We start from the raw sequence: 22,847 nt of genomic DNA, 5'->3' as shown, positions 1-22,847 counted from the left end.
TGAGCTAATTCAAATCTCCAAGGAGGGTGGATCAGCATCACATAGATAAATGCTTGGAATAGTAGCCACTTCCTTTGCCATGTGCAAACATAAGTCTGCTTGCTGCCAGAAACAGTTTGGCTCTACTGGCTCTGGAGGCCAATCCAAGGTAACAGATTAAAAATCTGAGTCTGTCATGCCCTAACTTATGCATGGCCCTAAGTCAAACAGTATACTTGTCATCAGGCTTCATTGTACTTAGTGTAAATATTCATGTTTAGAAGCTTATCCTATAGCTCTGAGCAAAATTTCACATTTATTGAATTAAAAAATCTTTCCAATAAAATAATAAACATTCATTTGCTTGTTGCTCTACAAAAATCACCTTTGGCATATATGGAGTAATTTGTCTGAAAAGCTGTTTTTCTGGGAGAACTCCAAGCTTCCCAGGATATTTAAAATAAGCGATTCCTCCAAACTGAGAGCAAATGGATTCTAACAGATTGATTTCAATATGAAATAGAAAATAATGCACTTTGGTTTCCTTAATGTACATGTGGGGTTGCTAGGAGCTTAAATGTTTGGGTTTTCCCTTTCTTTAAGAATATGTTCTGGCCTGTTTCACATGTATGCTAACTTTCCAAGTGTTAAAACGAAGCCATCTTTATCAGGTTGCAAACACCTACACAATAGACTGCCTTAATCTTACACAGCATGTCAGGGTTTTAAGAAAATGAATAAGAAATAAAATGACTTACAAATCTAATTCTGTGAAGACAAAGAAAACTGAAGACCTCCTATTCTTTGTCCAGAGGTCCCAAGATAGGGTCTAGGCATGTGGCTCAGAGGTAAAGTGCATGCCTAGCATGTGTGAGATCCTGGGCTTGACTCCAGCACCACGCTTAAAAAAAAAAAAAAGTTTAGAAATAGTAAGATGGGTTCCTTTGCATTTCTGCTTTTCTTCTTTCCCCCTGAAGTGACAAATATCAGTAAAAGGCATAGAAACGGTCATGGGGAGAGATTCAGTGTGGAAAATCTAGAGTACAAGTATCTGTAAAAGAGTGATAGAAGAAATCCCAGTATTAAAATATTTAGAGTAGGGTGTGGTGGCATGTGCCTGTGGGACTCAGAGGCAGGAAGTTCAGAAGTAAAAGGCAGACAGGGTTATCCAGTGACTTCTAGGCCAGTGTCTGCTACATACTGGGACCCTTTCTTTAAAAGCCACAGTGTGAAAATACCTGATAAAACAGGATCAGATGAATGGGGAGGAGGTCCCCCCTATCAGTGGACTTGGAAAGGGGCACGGTGGAGATGAGGGAGGGAGAGAGGGACTGGGAGGGAATGAGGGATCGGGACACGGCTGGGATACAGAGTTAATAAAATGTAACTGATAAAAAAATAAAAAATAATAATAATAAAATTAAAAAAAAAAGCCACAGTGTGTTAATAAGAGTGTGGTCTCCTAGGAACTGCACAGACAGACCTGGCTTTTTTATGTTAGAACATGAGAACAGGGAGGGGTACCCAGTGAATTCAGACACAGGACGGTGTAGGGATTCCCTACCATTGGCCGTTAAGGGCGGAGCTTCAAGGGGAACATTCCTAACTTGTCTGCAGAGAATAGTCTGTAACCCACAGGCTCATCTAAACAGAGATTCTTATCAGTGTTTCAGCTTCCACAAGTCTCTTAGATGAAGACAACTCTTTTTGGGATTCACTGGCCCATCTCTTCAAAGCAAAAGTTGTTTATTTCTTTATTCTGAAAACTCATACAGCTGCAGATGAGCAACACAGTATGCACTCATTGGTGATTTCATAGATCTCGCTCTCTCTCTCTCTCTCTCTCTCTCTCTCTGTCTCATATTGCTTTATTTGGCTTTTAAAAAAAATCTCAGTGGCCTTTTGATTGTATATTATGCTTTCCAGTTTCGTGTTTTTATGTTTATGTGTGTGTGTTTCTAGTGCTTTTTGCTTTTTTATTTTCCTGGTTTGTTTGCTTGACTGTTTTCTAAAGAGAAAAGAAGGTGTGAGAAGATCTGGGAGGAGAAGGGACAGGGAAAACTGCCTTAAGTGCAGATTTCTGGATTTACAGATTCCCTACACACCCTTTTTGGCCTTTGTTTCACTACACTGAGGTCTGGGTCAACAATCTGGGTATATTTTAATCTATATAGCAATGTCTGCATGGTATGTTGCAGCAACCATGAAGTAGCCATGACCATGCATGCATTCAACATATTTGTAAACCAAGACACAGAAAGGTTAAGTGATTTAGCTGAGCTCTCGCAGTAAATGGAATAGCCAGTGCCCAAACAGCAGATTCCCAAACCCAGTTTTAGAAATCCTCTTTTTGCTTCTTTCTGCTGCTGTCCTCTTTCTTGCCTTTGTGCTGACCTTCCCTCAGCCTGGGGCATCTGTGTGTCCTTCACTGACGTCTCTGTCCGTTCTTCAGAGTCTTCATGAAAACTGTCTTCCTCAATGAAGTTAGCACATGATCTTCTTCCCATGTGATGCTGGCCAGAAATCTATACATCAGACAAAGCCTACCCCTAATTGCTTCTCAGATCAGTGCTGACCAATGAGAAGTGTTTGTTCTTAGGAGTATGCCTCTTTACATTTGGGTTCTGCATTGGTGTACGCAGATGTAAAAGTAACACTTTGAGATTCTTTATCAAGCTGACATAGCATGCAAGATAATTTTCACTCAAGCATACACAAACCAGGTGGCTATGAAAAAAGAGGCTCACATAGATGAGAGAGAAGAGATGATTACCCCCAAGAAGGTATGACAACTTTACGGAGCCTTCATTCAATCGGAGATAACCCACATCTCAGACAATGGCAAGTAGGGAGAACTCAGGTCTTGTCGAATTGCTGAAATCTAAATGTGCACGAGGCTGTTAAGCAATGTTAACTCATAAAGAATGGAAGTGTTTTTATTCCTTCGGGAACTCTAGGTTGTAACATTGCTCTTTCTGGAATAACTAAGGGCATTCTCTGTCATTGAAAAACAGCCAGTGTCCCTAGAAAGGGACTATTTCTGACATGAACTCAATGGCTGGCTCCGCCGAGGGAGGCCACAGAGGAGGACATTGCAGCCAGTCCTGAAGATACTTGATGAGCTAGGATCAGATGGAAGGGGAGGAGGACTTGGAAAGGGACCCTCCCCTATCAGTGGACTTGGAAAGGGACAGGGAAGAGATGAAAGAGGGAGGGTGGGATTGGGAGGGAATGAGGGAGGGGGCTATGGCTGAGATACAAAGTAAATAACCTGTGATTAATATAAAAAAATTATATATTAAAAAAAAGAAAAACAGCCAGTGTATATGTGTTTGCCAGAGCAACGAAGGGGATGTGCTAATTTGGTCCTCCTTCTCCTTTCTAGATCCTGGCCATCGTGTCTATCCTGTTCATCGTACTTTCTACCATTGCTCTGTCTCTCAACACACTTCCGGAGCTGCAGGAAAACGACGAATTTGGGCAACCCAGTGACAACCGCAAGCTGGCACACGTAGAGGCTGTGTGCATTGCCTGGTTTACCATGGAGTACCTTTTACGATTCCTGTCCTCACCAAATAAATGGAAGTTTTTCAAAGGCCCACTGAATGTCATTGACCTGCTGGCCATCCTGCCGTACTACGTCACCATCTTCCTCACCGAGTCCAACAAAAGTGTGCTGCAGTTCCAGAATGTGAGGCGTGTGGTCCAGATCTTCCGGATCATGCGCATCCTCAGGATCCTGAAGCTGGCCAGACACTCGACGGGCCTGCAGTCCCTGGGCTTCACCCTCAGGCGGAGTTACAATGAGTTGGGCCTATTAATATTATTTCTGGCCATGGGGATAATGATATTTTCCAGCTTGGTGTTTTTTGCTGAGAAAGATGAAGACGCCACCAAGTTCACCAGTATCCCTGCATCGTTTTGGTGGGCCACCATCACCATGACTACTGTGGGCTATGGTGACATTTACCCGAAAACACTGCTGGGGAAAATTGTGGGAGGCCTCTGCTGTATTGCGGGGGTACTGGTCATTGCCCTTCCTATACCCATCATTGTGAACAATTTCTCTGAGTTCTATAAGGAACAAAAACGCCAGGAGAAAGCTATTAAAAGGAGAGAGGCTCTTGAAAGGGCCAAAAGAAACGGAAGCATCGTCTCTATGAACCTGAAAGATGCCTTCGCTAGAAGTATGGAACTGATAGACGTGGCTGTGGAGAAAGCCGGGGAGTCAGCCAACACCAAGGACTCAGCGGATGATAATCACCTGTCTCCAAGCCGGTGGAAGTGGGCCAGGAAGGCTCTGTCGGAAACAAGCTCCAACAAGTCTTATGAGAGTAAGTACCAGGAGGTTAGCCAGAAAGACTCCCACGAACAGCTGAACAACACTTCTTCCTCCAGCCCACAGCATCTGAGCGCCCAGAAGCTGGAGATGCTCTACAATGAAATCACCAAGACACAGCCTCATCCCCACCCGATCGCGGACTGCCAGCAACAGCCCGAGGGGCCATCTGCCTATGAGGAGGAGATAGAAATGGAAGAGGTGGTCTGCCCACAGGAGCAGCTGGCCGTGGCGCAGACTGAGGTCATCGTGGACATGAAGAGCACCTCCAGCATTGACAGCTTCACCAGCTGCGCCACTGACTTCACGGAGACGGAGAGATCGCCCCTGCCTCCACCCTCCGCCTCTCATTTGCAGATGAAGTTCCCCACCGACCTCCCAGGGACAGAAGAGCACCAAAGAGCCAGGGCCCCTCCATTTCTAACACTAAACAGGGATAAGGGGCTTGCTGCCAGGGAGGCTGCACTGGATTGTGTCCCCATTGACATAACCGTGAACCTCGATGCCGGGGCTTCCCATGGCCCTTGGTCATCCGACAGTGCCACCGACAGCCCTAAGAGCTCGCTGAAACGGGGCAACCCCCTCAAGTCCAGATCCCTCAAAGTGAACTTTCAGGAAAACAAAGGTAGCGCACCCCAGACCCCACCCAGCACAGCTAGGCCACTGCCGGTAACCACAGCTGACTTTCCGCTCACCACCCCACCGCACATGAGTACCATCCTGCTAGAAGAAGCCCTCCCCCAGGGAGAGAGGCCCTTGCTGGGCGCTGATGTTTCAGCGCCCTGTCAGGGACCGTCCAAAGGGCTATCCCCTCGATTCCCCAAGCAAAAACTGTTTCCCTTTTCTTCTAGAGAAAGGAGGAGCTTCACCGAAATAGATACCGGAGAAGATGAAGACTTCTTAGACCTCCAGAGGTCAAGACCGGACAGTCAAGCGGACTCCAGCCCCAACTGCTTAGCAGAAAAGCCTGGAGATGCCAGAGACCCTTTACGAGAAGAGGGCTGTGTGGCCTCCTCCTCCCCCCAGAACACAGACCACAACTGTAGGCAAGACGTTTACCAGGCTGTGGGTGAAGTCAAAAAGGACACTAGTCAAGAAGGGTACAAGATGGAGAACCACTTGTTTGCCCCAGAAATTCATTCCAACCCAGGAGACACAGGCTACTGTCCTACCCGTGAAACCAGCATGTGACTAGTTATAAAAGCAATAATGATAATTTAAAACAATAAACTTGGGTCTTTAAAAAATGCAATTACTAATGCCATGAACTAAAATATGGGAAATCCTTTCCCCTGAAAACAGCATATAAAATGTTATTTTTGCATGGCATGAACGGTTTAGTTTAAGCACTGTTTAAATAAAGAATCAAGACTGCATTTTTGTAACAAACAAAACCGAGTCATGAACAGTGAGCAAATAAAGAGCTCTTAGGAACCAGTGCTCTGCCATGTCTGACATTTTTGATCCTTTCATTTCAAAGGTGTAGGCAGGTTTTCCGGTTTTAGCTTTTACATCACAATGAATTTTAGAATTTGCACATGAAAGGATGAAATGCACGTGTCCATGCTTGTGGGGAGTTAAGGTGCTTTCGCCTTGCAAAGTTCGTAGCTCTGTAAATAGGCCTGGATGTAAAAAGTGGCAAGACCATATGGACACGTTTCCTTCACAGCTACTGCCTGGAGGAGCTGTCCAGACTTCCTGTTGCAAAATTGCAACCTCTTCTTAACCTACGCTTTGTGCATCTTGCTTTGGATTATGAAGTTCTTATGTTTGTTTTAAGGAATACAGTATTTTTATTTATTGGGGGTATAATTCAGAGGGTATGTTTATACCTTTTTTTATTTATTGGGGATATAATACTGGGGGTATGGGTTTCTTTTCTTTTTTCTTTTGTTTAGTTGTTGCATTTGTGATGTTATTTATAAATCATGGAAATTAGTAAGACTTAATGACCAGATATAAAATATTTGGAATTTAAGCTTGAACTTCTGCCTATAAAATAAACACCATGTCACGGAAAATACAGAGATTTATTTTTCACAAACTTGAAAATGTACAGAAGGTCCTATAATAAAATAAAATTTCTAAATTGGTATTCCACGTTTGGAAGTCACCTTTAAAACAATATCCTTTGCCACTCCAAACATGGCTGTATTTTCCTCTGGTGTCTAACATATGAGTAAAAATTTCCTGTTTTTTAAAAAAGGGAAATCCCATGAAATGACTTTTAGCAAACTAAAAGCAGAGTCCCTTGAATTGACAGAGCTGGTCCCAACAGGAGTTACCATGCTAAGAGTCCAGGTCCAGAAATGGGCCACTAAATACGTTTCAGTATAGGGTAGGGGTACAGGATGACAGTACACGTTGTGTAAGAACGTTGTTCTTGCAGACTTTAAATCTTTCCCAAGCATAGCCAGAGCACTCTGAGTAACTGCAGCAACTGGACAGGCTCTCTCAATTTTCCAAGCCCTGAATGTCTAGAAGAGGTCAGAACTTTTCTTGCTGAAAGCCATGCCTGGCACTTTCTTACTGAGCACACTAAATGCAGAAGCCCTGGGAGCCGGAAGTTGCCCTCCTCATTGGACCCACCTTGCTTTGTGCCAATCAAGGCTCCAGTTACTGATGAGCAGCTACCAGCTGTGCAGTCTTCAGGATGACTCTGCAACCTCTTGTGATCTCGCTTGCATCCAAATGACAGCAAACACCAAACTATTTCTAAGCTCCCTTAAGATTTCAAATTGGTGACTCCTTAGTTTCTTGGCAATGCTCAGGTTTTGCCTCAGCAAAATGCATTTTGTGCATATGTCTGTACAGTTCAGGGAAATGGGAAGACTGCCAGGAAAAACGGAAAGAAAGGCTAATTGTTTAAGGGGGAGGAAATCTAAATTTTGTTCTTTTTTAAAAGAAAAAAACATTCAGAAAAAATAGCCCAATATTTAGAATCTAACATGCTTTTAGTATTTCCTAATTAACAGGATCTGGTCATTAAACCTTAGATAAGAAAACAAATTTTGATTTTTTTTCTTAAAATCTAAGCAGTCCTGAATAATTTAAAACATTTCTTTTATCCCACCATTTCTTAATGGTTTTCATGTTTGTTTCAAAACATAACCTTTAAGAGCGTATTGTCATTGATCATTGATATTTATATTATGCGCACTTCTTTTAGTGTCTAAAGACTAAGTGTTGATCAGTTTTTGTAAATCTAGAGTATTTGAATTTTCTATATATAGTTTTTCAAAGTCAAGCAGGTATACCTATTGTTAGATGAATAGAAAATAAGTTGCAAAGATTGTCTCCTTCATACAGCCTCATGAAGCAGTTCTTTTCTAACGTCTCCTATTGATGAATCTCTATTTTTTTTATTCATCTGGCTTCATAAGTGGACTTAGTGCCCAGCCATATGACCAGTGTTCCACTTTCCGTGTGTCTGTCAGGCCTTCTGCTGAAAACCCTGTTCCATAACGGTTATAATAGGACTCTTACCGAGTCTCTGCTGTTTTCCCTGGAAGCAATTTTTCTGAAAAGTCTTTCCTTTTCATTCTCAAGGTTTGTTCAGAAGATTTCTGTACGTTTTGAGTTTTAAATAACTTAGAAAACAAAACAAAACAAAATGTTCCTTGAAATCTCATCTTTTGAGTCTTTCTAGTTCCTCTGAGCCAAAAGTCTTCAGGCAGGAAAAATAGGTGACCCTTTTCCTCTAAGAAATCTTCGACTTCGCTGTTTCACGAGGAGGTATCTACCAAAATTCACCTACCAAGCCCTTATAAGCTTCAGAAAATGGCGGCAAACTGAGAGGAGAAAGTGGTACCTCTGGAAAGACCTGAAGACAACAATCAAGCACGAAGTTCTTTTGAGGTCTTTTATGTTCAACATTAAAAGTTCCTGCCCATGCTGCAACACACTCCACAATATATGTTTCAGTATTTTTAAATGCTGTTTTATATTGCTCATCAACTAGTAAGACCGACAGTCTTACAACTTCAAATACCTCATTTGTATCCCTTGGAAAATATCACCCAAGTTTAGGAAGGAATACCTGAAGGGGCCTTTGGAAGGCTGTGTTTCCAAGAGTTGATTTCACCGTTAGCTAGCTCAGTGACCAGGGATAAATGCCAATGAGAAAGGTTATTTGAATGACCTCAAAATAATGTGGTCCCTCCGATGGCTAAGCTGTTTCTGCTGGCTCTCTTCATTGATGCAAATTGTCACAAGGTGTTTTCTTCTCAAAAATAAGAGCATAGAAATGGGTATGCATTGAGTGCTGGTGAGGAGAGCATGCATGATACCCTGCTTAATCACCAACCCTGCAGAAAGTGAAAGAAAGGGGAAAGAGAGGAAGAAATGAGGGATTCTGTGTATCTTAAGTATTTCCACCCATATGCCAGGTAGTTTCTTGGAATTGACTTAACTGTTCTCTAACATTTCACTAGAAATTCCTTCACTCTGACATAGTCAACTATTTTGAACCAAGATGTGATCAAGCACTTGTCATGCTGAGACTAGATGTGGTAGTGGAGAGAGCTTGTGCCCAGGGTCTGTTCCCATGTGCTTTTGTTAACATTCTTACCCTTGTGCTGGCCACGAAAATTTCACTATTGTCTTGAAATTAGAAATTAGTTATGTAGAGACTACTTCACAGTTCCTTCGCTCTCCACAGCCTTCAGAAATGTCAGTAAAGACTAGACAAGTCTGTTCTTTGTTCGGTTCACACAGGTCACTGGTTACTGGAGGACTCTGACCTCAGACACACCATCTGGCTTTAAGACTGGCATCTAATATACCATTGGAAAGTATGTTCAGCATCTAAAATTATGTAAATAAACAGGGAGTACATTGAAAATACGAAGATTTCACGTTTAAAGTAGCAAGAAAGTCTGCGGGAGAGTAAGAGCCTGGTAATTGATATAAGCCACGTTAGGCACTTACGGTTGCCAGTTGGGAAGTCTGGCCATTGTTTGTGTTGAGATGTGGCACACACATGAGGAAGAAGACCTCAGCAAGTCACTTGATCTTCCTAAACAAAAGCAGACAGAGCTAAAATGATCTCCAGTCATGTCTCTCTCCCATGCCAATCACAGTAGCCTGAGCAAGGGTCCAACTCTTAGCCTCCTGGGGCTTCCTGCCACTTTCAGCTACACCACTGATATGAAGTTGAAGATGCTTGGGGTGACTGCCAAAGAGTCACCTACCAGGCTAAAAAAAAAAAAAAATTATCCAATGATCTTATCAGAGAACTGTCGAACGTAAATAAATTATATTACTTTCCCAGGGAACCTTTTTTTTCCTAAGAAATAAATGAACTGTATAAAGCCTAATTTATAATTATATTTGAATTATGTTTAGTTTTCATTCTTGAAATGACAAATTGTCAATCTGATTGAGTGAAGTTGTGAACTATTTTTGTTATCTGGTAAATTAAAAAGTAGTATTTCACAGCCAGGAATGTACCTCAGTGGTAGAACACTTGGCTGCATGAGGCCCTGGGTTAGATCTCCAGTAACAAAAAAAAAAAAGAGAGAGGGGGGGAGAGAGATTTTTTAATTAGATATCTTTCTTATCAAAATAGCTAATAATAATCTGTCACAGGAATGAGCACAAATTTTAATACAAGTGGGAAAAATTGAAAAATTTCACATTTATGAATATATTTTTTTAAAGATTTATTTATTTATTATTTATACAGTATTCTGCCTACACTTGCTGGGAATTGAACTCAGAACCTTTGGAAGAAAGGCCAGTGCTCTTAACCTCCAAGCCATCTCTCCAGCCCAATGAACATATTTTAAAACAGCACATTTTAGTGCTTTTCTTCTCGCAGTCTCTTGGCAGTGTTAAAGGGGTATATCATTGTTCTCTATTTAGTCCTCCAAATTCCTAACATTTAAGACTCAACATTCAAAAGTCCCTTGGCTTGACTCAAAGAATTTAATCACTAGGTCCATGGAGATTTGAGAGTGTATTGGTTATTTTGCCACCGCACTGTCTTCCTCAAAGTAACAAATAATAAATAAATAAATAAATTGGAAGAAATAAAACAAATAAGAGAAAAAATTAATTGGTTTGGTGACACATTCCTTTATCCTAGCATTTGGGAGATTGAGATGGGAGGACCCTGAGTCTAAACACAGCTGTGGCAACATAGTGAATTTCAGCTCAGCTTGGCTACATAGTAAGACCCTCTCCCAAAGTGAAGAGGAGGAAAAGGTGGAGGGGGAAGAGGAGAAAGGGCGGCGGCAGCTGCTGGACAAGGTGGTATGTTCTGGAGTCCCTGAATTCAGGAGGTAGAGGCAATCTTGAACTAATCTTGAGTTCAAAGCCAGCATAGTTTACATATTAAGTTCTTCTCCAGCCAGAAATATACAGTGAAGACACTGGAGAGGAGAGAGAGAGAAATAAAGACAATAAAAGGAAACTGTGAGACACAGGTAGAAATGAAAATATTTAAAGGGCAGTTTCTGCTAACAGGAAGGCCTCAGGGTCTGGTGAACAGACTGTACATGCTGTGGTTAACACTTCCCTGGGATTGGCTGCAATCTGTCAGTGGTTTCAACAGTCATTTCATCCACTTGCCTTTGTAAAATAACCTGATACAGTTCCACGAACCATTATTCAACACTGTCATTAACGTGCATTACCTTCCTTACTAAGAGAAAGGGAGAAAGGTATAATAAGTCAGTTCAAAGCTAGCAAAAGACAAAAATACAAAAGAAAAAAAAAGATTTTTAAATGTGACTAGAGTTCTTAATTTGTTGTATACACCTGTATAAAAGTTGTACTTGCACACAATATATATGCATAAAATTTAGATACTTCAGAGATACATGGAGAATAGAATCAGGCAAAGAAGTTACTTATCATCAAACAACTCTAGACTACTGTTGATGTATAACAAAACTTTCCTGAGAGTCTACAGTTTGCCGAAGGTAACATATAGTCACTCCCTCAAGTTTACAGCCTAGCAGATGTTTCTTATTTAAGTGACTGTGTTCCCACGTGAAATCCTCTTTCACAGAGTGGGCCAGAAATAGCATGACAAGATGTCTGAGTCTGTTGTCCAAGATCTCCAAAGTTCTTTTCTGTTTCTTAGATTAATGGTGCTTATCTTCATTATTTAAACTATTATCCAAATTCTACCACATCATTTCTAAACCATTCTGGCTTAAAATTACAATAGCTGCTGGATATTTAGTGACACTGTGTAAAGATATTTTCAACTTCAAACAAGAAAAAATAATAAAAATGACTGAAAGAAAATATTATAGTGAAATCATGTTTATTAATTAAAAATGACTTAAAAACAAACACAAGTAGGAACTCTCTCTAGGTAGCCCAGAGTGGCCTCAGAAACACAATCCTCCTGTCTCAGCTGCCTATGGAGTGATCATTTTTTAAACTATTTCGTTTCATATTTTCAACCTTAACCTCTATTTAAGTCAACACAACCTACTGCTTTGGGCAATGCCAGATGCTGCCCTGAGCAGTGTATTTTACCATCCATCTACAGTGGAACCTGCTGACAAATATATGACTGGATAGTTTTTCTTAACACTTATTTTTCATGTTATTCAATCTAAAACAGGTTTGAGGAACCATAGCAAGGAAAAACAGTGGCCTTTCAGAATGAAGGCAGAGAAAACTGACAACCAGAGGCTAAGGCTCAAAAGTGGGTCATAATGCCCACATTCCTCCTTTTATTCTCCGCCTTAAATGCCTTCTGGTGCTCAATGCAAGAAGAAGTGAGTTCTTCAAGAATTGTACATAGATGTAATGATGAAGGCCAGCCCCTTACTTCCATCCCTTCAATCCCAACCCTAAATTCACACCACTATTTTCTCCCAATTCCATGCGTTCTTCACAAAGTGGGATTCTGTTGGCACAGAAAAATGGTTGGCAACCAGGAGTAAGGAGAAGCTCTTTACAATTTCTCTGTCCATGTACCCTGCAGTCAGAGACAACTAGATTCCAGACATTTCTGTCCTCAGGTGTCCATTTTCTTCTTCTCCTCCTCCTCCTCCTTCTTTGTTTTGCTTTGTTTTGTTTTGCTTTCCCTTGTGTTTGTCGAGCTCTGCACTACACTTTCAGGGAAGGCAGTCTGTGGCCTGTAAAAACAAACAAACAAACAAAAAGCCCTTGAGTTTGGCTAAATCTGGCTCAGTGTTCTGGATGTGTACTGTAGATACAGTGTGTGTCGTTTTGACATTCATGTGACTGTGGGAAGCTAGGCAAGGGCTCAAAATGGTGCGTTTGCTGGGGGCAGGGAGAGTACAGGTCATGAGCACAGTGGCGATATGCTGTCTTGTTTACATGCTCAACAGCGACTACTCAAGACAGCTTACACTTGAAGACTACGTGCAGAGCATGGCACAGACCCTGGTAGGACCCTGGTAGAGAAAGGAGTCTCTTACAAACACCTTCTAAACATTGGTTTGTGCCAGCCAGAATTTCTACTATAGCCAAATTGCTCACCCATCCTTAAGACAAGATGCAAGATGCAGCCAGAATTTTTTATTTGCAGCATATGTGTTAGCCTTTTTTTTTTCCCTGCATGCAGGTTTCATATAAATCACTACATCTGATTAAAGTTGGGGATATTTTAAGGAAAACGGACACAAAAAGCAATATTAATATTAACCAAAGTTACTTGCTCAACGGGAATGCTGTCACCAGAAATAGTTAAATGTATACACTACTCAAATGTCAATTAAGAATTAGCAAAGTTCTTTGTATTCAGCTCAGAATCAAAGGAAGAAAAAAAAACCTGCAACACACAAAACATTAGGTTCATCACACACTAACCAAGTTCCAAACTTATCCAATTTTAAAGAGGTATATATTAAACTATAAAATATTCAAAAGCGAATGTGTAGAAAGGGTCTATTAAGCAAATAGGGGTCATTAGCACACTGAAGCATTGTAACAGCCTTTAATTTAGCTACATAATCTCTGTGCATGATCTTAGCACCTTGCTTTCAATGAAATACTTTATTTTCTACTATTGTTTGTATGTTGTCTGCTTGCTTGTTCTGTTTTGCTTGAGGAGGAAAGGATTCATAGAAAAAGAAGGGTTTAAAGGGATAAATTATCAGGCAACTTGTTATTACCTACTATGCCTGGAGCATGTTGGAAGCTTTGTGGCCTTCACCATCCTGGTTTCTTCCCTCTCCCCTTTCCAGGCTTCACTATCCCAGTTTGAAAGGACAGCTCTGCGATCACATCTCAGATCCTTTACCCTCTGGGTTTTCATTACTCTCTCCAGCACATCTTCCCAAGGGCCCATCTGCTCAGAATGCATAGGTCCCAAGTCAAAAGCAGAAGCAAATGGGCCATTAGCAATAACAACTTGAAGCTGAAAACCAGAAGGAAAGTATCAGAAAACTTAGAAGCCAAAGGGACACTGTCCCAATACGGAAGAATGATGTGATTTGACATCATTCTTTTCCTATGAGTGACCAAAAATACAATTCGGGCAATAGTACCATGGGTCAAACCTTGCCCTGCTATGTATGTGCCCTATGGCTGAGCTGCTCTCATAGACCAAATGCAGTGTATTTAAGTCCCTGTCAAGCTCTGACACTTGAAAGGAAATAGCTGGCTTGTTGAGGAAGATGGAACCAAATTCACTAACATATTCAAGGCAACCATCTCAAATGGAAAGTCTTTCTAACTAAATGTGAGTATAGCCAGTAAGGGGGTCTGTTTTCAGGGCAGTATGCCAAAAGGAAGATACCAATACATCATTTTTATTTTCTATAGTAAGAGACAATTCAACCAGGGAAAACTGACATTCTGATATGTTTTCACATTGTTCGGGAACAAAATTCTAATAGCCATTCAAACAAAACCTTAACAAAAGATACTAGGGTGGGAAGAAAGCCATACTGAAAAGCTCATACTTTGCCATACATCTAATTATAAACAATTCAAATTTGGATTGGAATTAAAATTTTTTCTTTTATGTAAAAAGTGTCTTTAGGTAACCATATGAAGTAAATGTTACTTATTTTATTAGAAATATGTAGATTTTTAAAAGACTATTATAACTTAAATGGAATGGAATGTAGGAAAGTGCCAAGCACACCGCTGGACGAATGAAGGTGTGCGTTTTAAAATGAGTATTCCAAAGGAAGTGCTTCAAGTCACATTATGTCCTTAATACTAAGTTCTCAACTTCTTCTGTAGTTTTTTGTGTGTGTTTAAGTAAAACCCACTGTTATATAAAGTATAGGGCATTTGACTTGTTAAGTTATATACATACAGGTACCCTAGGTGGCTTTCAAGAGTGATACTATTTTAACAAATAACGTGTTAATGAAAATGAATAGTACTAACCTAATTGCCTTAAATCTTTAGTGTTCAGTAGGCGAGTGTCAATTTCTTCTTGAGGAAAACAGCCTCCTAAATGATTTCAATAGAGTATCTATTTGGGGAGTCTTTTATATTTTTCTGTTACCACAAATTTAAACTTGTATCATCATCATTGTCATCATCATCATCATCATCATCATCATCATCCCATTCAACTTGGTACTGCATCTTCCTGCTTTAAATATTTGCAACCCTGCAGATCTATTTTATTTATCGATTCATAGCCATTTTGGTTCCACAGTTATAATAACTGGCCCTTTACCAACTATATTATGAATAAAAAAGGCTTTGGCATTAAACACATTTTTTTCTCATTAACTTTTTTGTCTTAAAAATCTGAAGTATAAACTGTAACCAGTATAGATTTCATCAGAGTTTTGTGTTTTACTTTATTTTAATGTTAATCTAGCTGATCAAGAAAGGTGATTCCAAGGGGGGGGGAGGGCTAATTTTTCAGCTCATTATATTTAAAATGCTGGGTTATGACATTGAGATGAACCCACATATCTCGTGATGGTGAGTGATGACCAGAGGACTCCATACAGGACAACACCCCCCTGACACAGCTGCAGCAACTTCAGCCAAAGCAGGCTGGCCACTGTGGAATCAGAGTGTGATGACTCTGATATTAAAGAGAATCTAAGCCCCGTGTTCTTCTGCTGCATCTACAAAAGAATTCCCAAGATGCATTCAAACTTTGATCTCGGAGGATCTAGTAGCCATCACTAAAAACTGAAAATAGTCCCTTAACTTTAATGAATTCTTGTTTGTTTAATTGGCTTGGGGTGATTATTTTGGAGAATTTGGGTTGGTTGTGGTTTGGGGGAGATGGCAGCCCTTTGTAGGGGTTGCCTACTAACTTCATATAAAAAAAAACCTTCAGTATAAAACATTACTTAGTTTGGACTTTCAATTCATTATGATGCTTAAAAATACTTCACGTTCTATGTCATAATTGCATGACAATTTAGATCTTATTACTCTTTAGTTATAGCCTAGCGGATACTGTATTCCTCTGTTTTCTTAAAACAATAAAGTTTCTAGTTTATTATTAGGATTCTGACAGAAAACTATGCTGCCCACCAGCATTAAGTGTATTGATACCTATCTCTGTGTGGCGTAGACAAAGCTTCCATGTTCTCTGTCATGTGTCTGCTGCATTATGAAGCTGCCACTGTCGTCTTCTCATTTTACTACGCCAACATTTTAACAGTGGGGTCATGTACATAGGTTATGAAGCAAACATGGCTGTAATCTGCTAAATCGATGTCAAGTCCACAAAGTCTGAGGCAACGCAGTAACATTGTAGCCCAAATGGCAAATCTTCATCCCTGCATTCTTTACCACAAACGCCGAAGCAGTGTTTTTTAAGATTTGTAATAAAAATCTCTGTGTCATATCTACATAGCCAAACTATGTCGAGTAATTCAGTTTTAAAATGTTGCCTACTAAGATAAATATCTACTAATTTTCCCACATAATCGCTCAAATTCTCTTCTGTTGTCAATATAGGCCTGTCTCTATTATATGTAAAATATAAGGAGAGTACTGTGGTGATATCTTACCTCCTAACATTAGCTGTTAAAACTAGTCATATATTGTCCTGTTTTCGGAAATGATTCATTACTTGCAGTCCAGTATCTCAACATACTGGGTGTAGGTATGCTCAGCGTTGGAGCACTTGCCTAGCGCGTGCAAGGCTGTGGAGTCAAACCGACACCAGAAAACTAACAAACATAGATTTGGACATCTGCAAATTTAATGACTATGGACGTTAGGAAACGGGAGGGGAGAGTAAAAGGGGGAGACGGATTGGAAGAAGGTGGACAAGAGAAAAAAACAGCAGTGCTAACCAAGGAAAATATTAAATGGGGGAGTCAATGCCTACAATGTATACTTAATGGAAACATGCCTGGCTCGGGAAGTGTGCACACACAGGCACTCCTGTGTTTAGAAAGGGGTCCGAAGTCATAGGCTAGGTTTTCTCCCTTCACTTTACTGAAGTCACATTTTTCAGTTTTGATTGTCTAACTTGCAAAAGTCGTTCATTCAAGATTTAATATTACAATTATAAGCTTATTGTTAAACTCAGGACAACTGTGAAGTTTCATACAAAGTTCCTGGAAACTCATGATGAAGGTATTTCATGCTGTTAGTAATTGATGCATACAAAAAAAAAGAAAAAAAAACCTTGCTGGGGGTAATCCTGAATGATTTCTTTATAAAATATATTAATATACAACCCATTTTTTCTCTCAATTCATAGATACTTTAATTTGTTTTGATGATGTCCTAAGCACCCCCCCACAAGTTAAAAAAAATACTCAAAAATATTTTTTAAAATCTAAGGAGTAAAGTATCAGAAATTAAACACCCAATGAGTAGTTCTTTAAATGCTTCTATAGATATATATTAAGTAAAACAACTTCATATCTTGGAGCTATACACAGCGTTAGGTTCATAGCTACAGTGCATGGTACATCATCCCTTTAACTTCAGTGTCTTCAAGGGTTTTCACAGTAGTCTGTAAAAGCTCTGAATGCTGCAGGGAAAAAGAAGCACAATCGCTATTTTGTTTTAAAAGATCCTGTCCTGTCTGCTCATGTAATAGCGTTGCATTCCATCCTATACTCTGTTGGCTTAAACACAGACTCTCACTAGGAGCACCTGCCTAAGTGGCTAACTCCTGTCTCATTCATCCGCCTCTACACGCTTTATTTCATTAGATTTGCAAACAAAATGCTTTGGTTTCAGTTCTGTAAACAGGATGTGGTTTGGCATATGCGTGTCTGTCTGGACGTCCATCCTGCACCATTAATACAAAGCCTTCCTCTCCCATTTAATGGTGTTTGTATCTGTGTCCCTATATCTGCTGCATTTTAACTCCATAAAAAGAAAACGTGGTTTTGTATTTCTATTTTGCTGATCGACTCAGTAATTCTGCTCCAAATCAGCACACTTCTCTGCATGTAGTAGTCTGTACAATTGTTCAACATCAAAATACTTGTTTATTTTATGTCGAAATGTCTATAAAAATTGCCAGCATTGTTCTCCATTTCAGTCTGGTAGAATAAGTGAGATAGGAAATAAATGTGTAAATGAATCATCTGTGTCATTTCAGTTCTCTGCATGAAACCACTTGAACATTAAGCATGGCCCAAATGCTGCTACCCAGAAGCCCGTGGTTGCCTGACACCATTGCTGATGCTTTAGGAAGGTGGTTTTTACAGGGCATGGAGGAGCGCTCAAGTCCCAGGGGGATGGGAGTTGGATCTTTTGCCATTTAAAGAAAGCACTGCATTCTTGTTTTCAAAGCGATTCTTTTCCACCAATGACAGGCAAGTGTCACATGCTTTATGCTTTTTAAAAACCCAGTATAGGTCCGGGAGAAATGGCTCAGAGGTTAAGAGTGCTTCCTGCTCAGAAGACACAAGCTCAGTTTTCAGTGCCCATGTTCAGCAGCTCACAGCCACCTGTAACTCCAGCTCCAGGGGATCAGACGCCACCTTCTTAACTGTGCAGTCACCCGGACTCACTCACATGCACACACGCACTAGAGCATGCACGCACATACAACTTTTTAATTTAATAATTTATTTTAAATCTGCAGTCTCCCACTGTCATCCTACAGTCAATTCCAGATGATCCCTATGGGTAAATCAGGCCTTCACTCTGGACCCAGCATTAGCTTGGATATGTGACCTGCGCAGCCCTCAGATGGCACCCCCACCCACACTGAAGTGATGCCTCCTGGGGTGTCAGCCTGAAATTCTTAGTTTTTAGGGGGGGATACCTTATATTTTCACCAGTTGGGCAGATGATAGGATTTGCCACAGATTTAGATCCTCCAAAAAAAAGAGGTTAGTGGAATGAGAGACTTACGGGGTGCTTACCGTGCATTAATTGACTCTTCATAGTGTATTATCATCACCCACATTTTACAAACAAGGAAGTAGGGGCAGAAAGAGGTTAAGAACCTCGCTGAAGGTCACAGGGCTAGGAAAGCCAGGGTTTGAACCCAAGCATCCTGTGTGCTGAGCTACCTGACCATTTAGGCTATGCTGTCTCTGTTCGTGGTGCTGCCTTCCCATCAAAGAAAAGCATTTTGTTTTGTCTGTTCAGACAGTGATTGGACAGTGTATCAGCATCGTCTGCCTTAGAAACTGTTGCTTAATAACCTGAAGGTTTCAAAGATGATACCTTCTGGGAAACTGCAGGTTCCACAGCAAAATGGCCCTGCTCTTGTTGTCAGAGGCACTTGTGTATGCCTGGCTAATAAGACAGCTATGAACTTTGGGTAAATACTGCCAGTGGACTCGTGCCCCCAGCTCAGATATGACCACAGGGAGCCTGGGCCCTCCGGCCTCCTTCTACATTAGAGAGAGGAGAGAGAAGAGTGGTGCAGAGGGAGGTGGCAATGGGTTTGATACTCCCCTCCACCACCCCTCTGCCTTCCAAGCTCAGAAACCTCCACACATTCTTCCTGAAACGACAAAGGACAAAGAGCAGCACGCGTGAGTAAATGCCACTGCAGCTGCCATTTGATTTAAATGAGGAAAAAGCTCATGGACACACGTGTGTGAGCGTGAGAGTTTGGAGCTGATGTAGAGTGATTCAGTACTAGATTCTAGGAACTGGACAAGAAAAATGAATGAATGGATGAATGAATGGTGTTCTTTCAGGTTTCAATGTCACAGATGGAGGGAACAGGGGTCCCTAAAAAGCCCACTGTACCTGCATCCTTCAAATTTGACACCATCCAACACAACTAGATAAAGTATCAATGGTCATCTTTGAGGGTTGGCAACCAGAATGACTCATCTGTGCACATTAAGAAAGTATAAATCTCCCAGTAAACTTCTCTATTCTGTCTTCCACACTCATCAGAATTCTGGGTTTTGAAGATTCAAGGGAAAACTGACTAAAACAAACAAACAAAGGATTAGGAGACCATCCACTCTTAGAGTTCTGCCTAAGGAAACTGCAATGAAACCTGGATGAACGCAAAATTTTCAGAAGATGTGCTCCCTTCTCACTGCTCAAGTCTCTCCTCTCCTCTCCTCTCCTCCTCAGCCTTAGAAAATAAACTGTACAGGGCATGATTTGAGAAACAAAAAAGATGGAGGTGGGAAGGGGGTAATAGCATGGCTCTGAAAGAACTAAAATAAGATTTTTCCCCTCCCTTCTCCACCTTCTCCCGTACAACCTCATGTAAACAGATGGCTTTAACGGTGTGACTCAGATGGCTGCAGAACAGGAGCCCCGGCAGATGGGGCTCCTCACTTCCTCCCCGCGGCTTTCTCAGTCCTTACGGCTCCACTGAACGTCTTCTCAGGGACAAGCACTCCTAGCCCATGCGTTAGAGCTTAACTAGGAAAGTGGCCCCAAAGAAGTCTCTCCTCCCCCCAGTGAGGCCAAGTGTTGCACGGTTTAGTCTTACTGGCCAAACAGCTTTGTGCTTTCTCCCAGCACACAGTGACATCAGAAAGCATCAGCGGAGAGCAGGGGCTGTCAGAACCCTGTCCAACGTTCAGCGCACTTACAAGACATGTGGTCTCTATAACTCGCAAATAGTCTAAAAGATGGGGAGTTCCTTCAGAGGAGAACTGTGGGGAACTCTCTGGCTAAATGTAAAATAGTGGGAGAGATTAAAAAAGGTATATTCAAAGACAGCTTTATATATATATACATATATATATATGTGTGTGTGCTGGTGCTGTACAGGAAGGTAGGAGCAACACTCACAGAATTCACCAATGTTTTGTTGAGTAATTCATGCAATAACCACCATTCAGTTAATTCACAGTGTATTTTTTTGCTGAGTACTAGTCTCAGATTTAATACCAGGGACCGTGACTGGTAACATGGGGAGCCTACCCTCAAAGAGCTCGCAGGCAAAGTTACGGGGAAAGCAAAAGCCAGCACAGGCATTCCATCAGTTAGCCCTCTGTCCCCTCCCATGTCACTCTTGACCGTGTACAGCACCCAAACCAAGCACCTCCGGCAATCAGAGAAGCTAATCCGAGGAGCATTTAAAGCTTCAGTATCCCTACAAGGAACAAAGACCTCAGTCTCTCTCTCTGCAGTAATGATACTGCTGTGGCCGCTGAGGCACTTCGAGAGCCCACTGTCTGCCAGACCCTGCTCTACAGCTCTGCTCTCTCCTTTAATCCTGACTCTCTAAAGCAGCTGGTTAACAGGAACCTTTAGCAGTCATCAGTGAAGACACATTTAGAGGAAATGGGAATGAACCTCAGCATGAGGAAATTAGGTGCCCTTTAGACGGAGCCTCCACGGTGATGGATGTCTTACATTAGCGATAAAGACAGAGCTGGTAAAATCGCCTTCCCAGGATGTCCTCAGAATTAGGATAGATTCTCAGCTGTAATGAGAAGCACAAACCTGCCGGGATGAGGGAGGATGAGGCAGATGACCTTTCTGTGTCCTTTTTTATTTCCAAGATTCTATAATTTGTGATGTTCCAGAATCAAGTTTTTTTTTAATTTTTATTAATCACAGTTTATTCACTTTGAATCCCAGGTGTAGCCCCTCCCCGTCCCCTCGTAATCCCACCCTCCCACCCTCTTCTTCTCTTATGCCCCTCCCCCAGTCCACTGATAGGGGAGGTCCTCCTCCCCTTCCATCTGACCCTAGTCTATAAGGTCTCACCAGGACTGACTTCTTTTTCTTCCTCCGAGGACTGGTAAGGCTGCTCCCCCCTCAAGTGGAGGAGATCAAAGAGCCAGCCCATGAGTTCATGTCAGAGATGGTCCCTGTTCCCATTTTTGGGGAACCCTCTTGGTTCAGTCTCTGAAGAAAGAAATAGAAGAAGATATCAGAAGATGGAAAGATCTCCCATGCTCATAGCTTGGCAAGATTAACATAGTAAAAATGGCCATCTTACCAAAAGCAATCTACAAATTCAATGTAATTCCTATCAAATACCAACACAATTCTTTAAAGAATCAAGTTTTTTTTTCCTAAGTCTGTGGTGAATTGTCTTCACTAAATTGTCCCATTTCTCCTTAGCACAGATGACAAAGCTGAGGGGAGAGGGGGAGACAAGAAATCTTCACAACCACATTTTTAATCACAAACCCACATTTTTGCAGGAACGAAAATCCTGCTTAGAGAACTTTATGCCATAAAATCTCTAAAAGCAAATAGTAGACATGACATAAGGCTACATCCTAGAAACCCAAGCAACAAATGCTGCACCATGTGTGGTGAGTCTGGAGTGCCTCTGTGAGGACTGGGACAAACTGAGGAGTACTTGTCACTTTAACACATGAATTGATTTTGCGATGTCAGTGATTCCAGTAAGAAATAAAAATAGTAACATTAGAATATTTTTACTTTTAAGAATTCACACGATAGGGCTGAGGGGGTGGCTCAGGGGTTAAGGGCACTTGCTGCTCTTCTGGAGGAACAGGGTTGGATTCTCAGAGCCTGATCGGCAGCTCACAAACCACCTGCAACTCCAGTTCCAGGAGATCTAGTGTGCCCTGCTAGCCGCCTAGCACATGCATGCTACACAGACGTGCAGAGACGCATGCAGGCATCACCTACACACTTCAAACATGCTTGTCTAAGCAGAATTAAGGAAAACACAGCTTACATTACATTTGATTTCAGCAAGGAAATACCATACTTACTGTAAAGTAATGTCTCAAAGAAGCTACAGAGGTATACCAAAGCTCCAGTCTGTTTCTTAGGCAGCAAGGAATGACACTCCAGCATCTATGGGGTACAGTAAACCTGTTAGGCTCTTGACTTCCACAGTGCATCACCTCAAGGGAGGATGACAGATAAACAGATGACAGAATGGCAGAATCCCAGTGTCCAGCAACCAACTGATGCATTCGTTCCTTGAGCATCCTAACCATGTTGCCCTCTTACACATCTTCTCGCTTTATTTCCCCAATGCAATTTTATCTTGCCCTGATTTCCTCTTTCCGTTGATGACTTCTTTAGTGTTTCTTTCCTACTCCCATGATCCCACCTAAACTGAAATAAGAACGTCATGCAAATAGAGATTACTTAGTCTGCACTTTCATCCGTGTAAGTTTCAGCACTTGAATAGTGCTCAGTAAATAAGCACTGAATGAAAAAGTGAGAAGATGAGATGGAAAAACAGGAAAAACTGTCATTCCAGAAAGAA

The 22,847-nt window shown here is 41.3% G+C and overlaps 1 protein-coding gene across 1 annotated transcript in view; it reads left to right on the top strand.

Annotated features, from left to right (window-relative positions):
- The window catches only part of Kcnb2 (potassium voltage-gated channel subfamily B member 2), a 417,773-nt gene extending 399,984 nt beyond the window's left edge, over window positions 1-17,789 (top strand). The window contains exon 3 of the mRNA XM_060385829.1: window positions 3,365-17,789. Within this exon, the coding sequence (XP_060241812.1) occupies window positions 3,365-5,509 (2,145 nt within the window). The 3' untranslated portion in view covers window positions 5,510-17,789. The remainder of the gene's footprint in view (window positions 1-3,364) is intronic.
- The last annotated feature ends 5,058 nt before the right edge of the window (window positions 17,790-22,847 follow it).

Source organism: Meriones unguiculatus, chromosome 6 (genome assembly GCF_030254825.1).
Source record: "Meriones unguiculatus strain TT.TT164.6M chromosome 6, Bangor_MerUng_6.1, whole genome shotgun sequence".
Taxonomy (NCBI): Eukaryota; Metazoa; Chordata; class Mammalia; order Rodentia; family Muridae; genus Meriones; species Meriones unguiculatus.
This window is presented reverse-complemented; position numbering and strand designations above follow the sequence as displayed.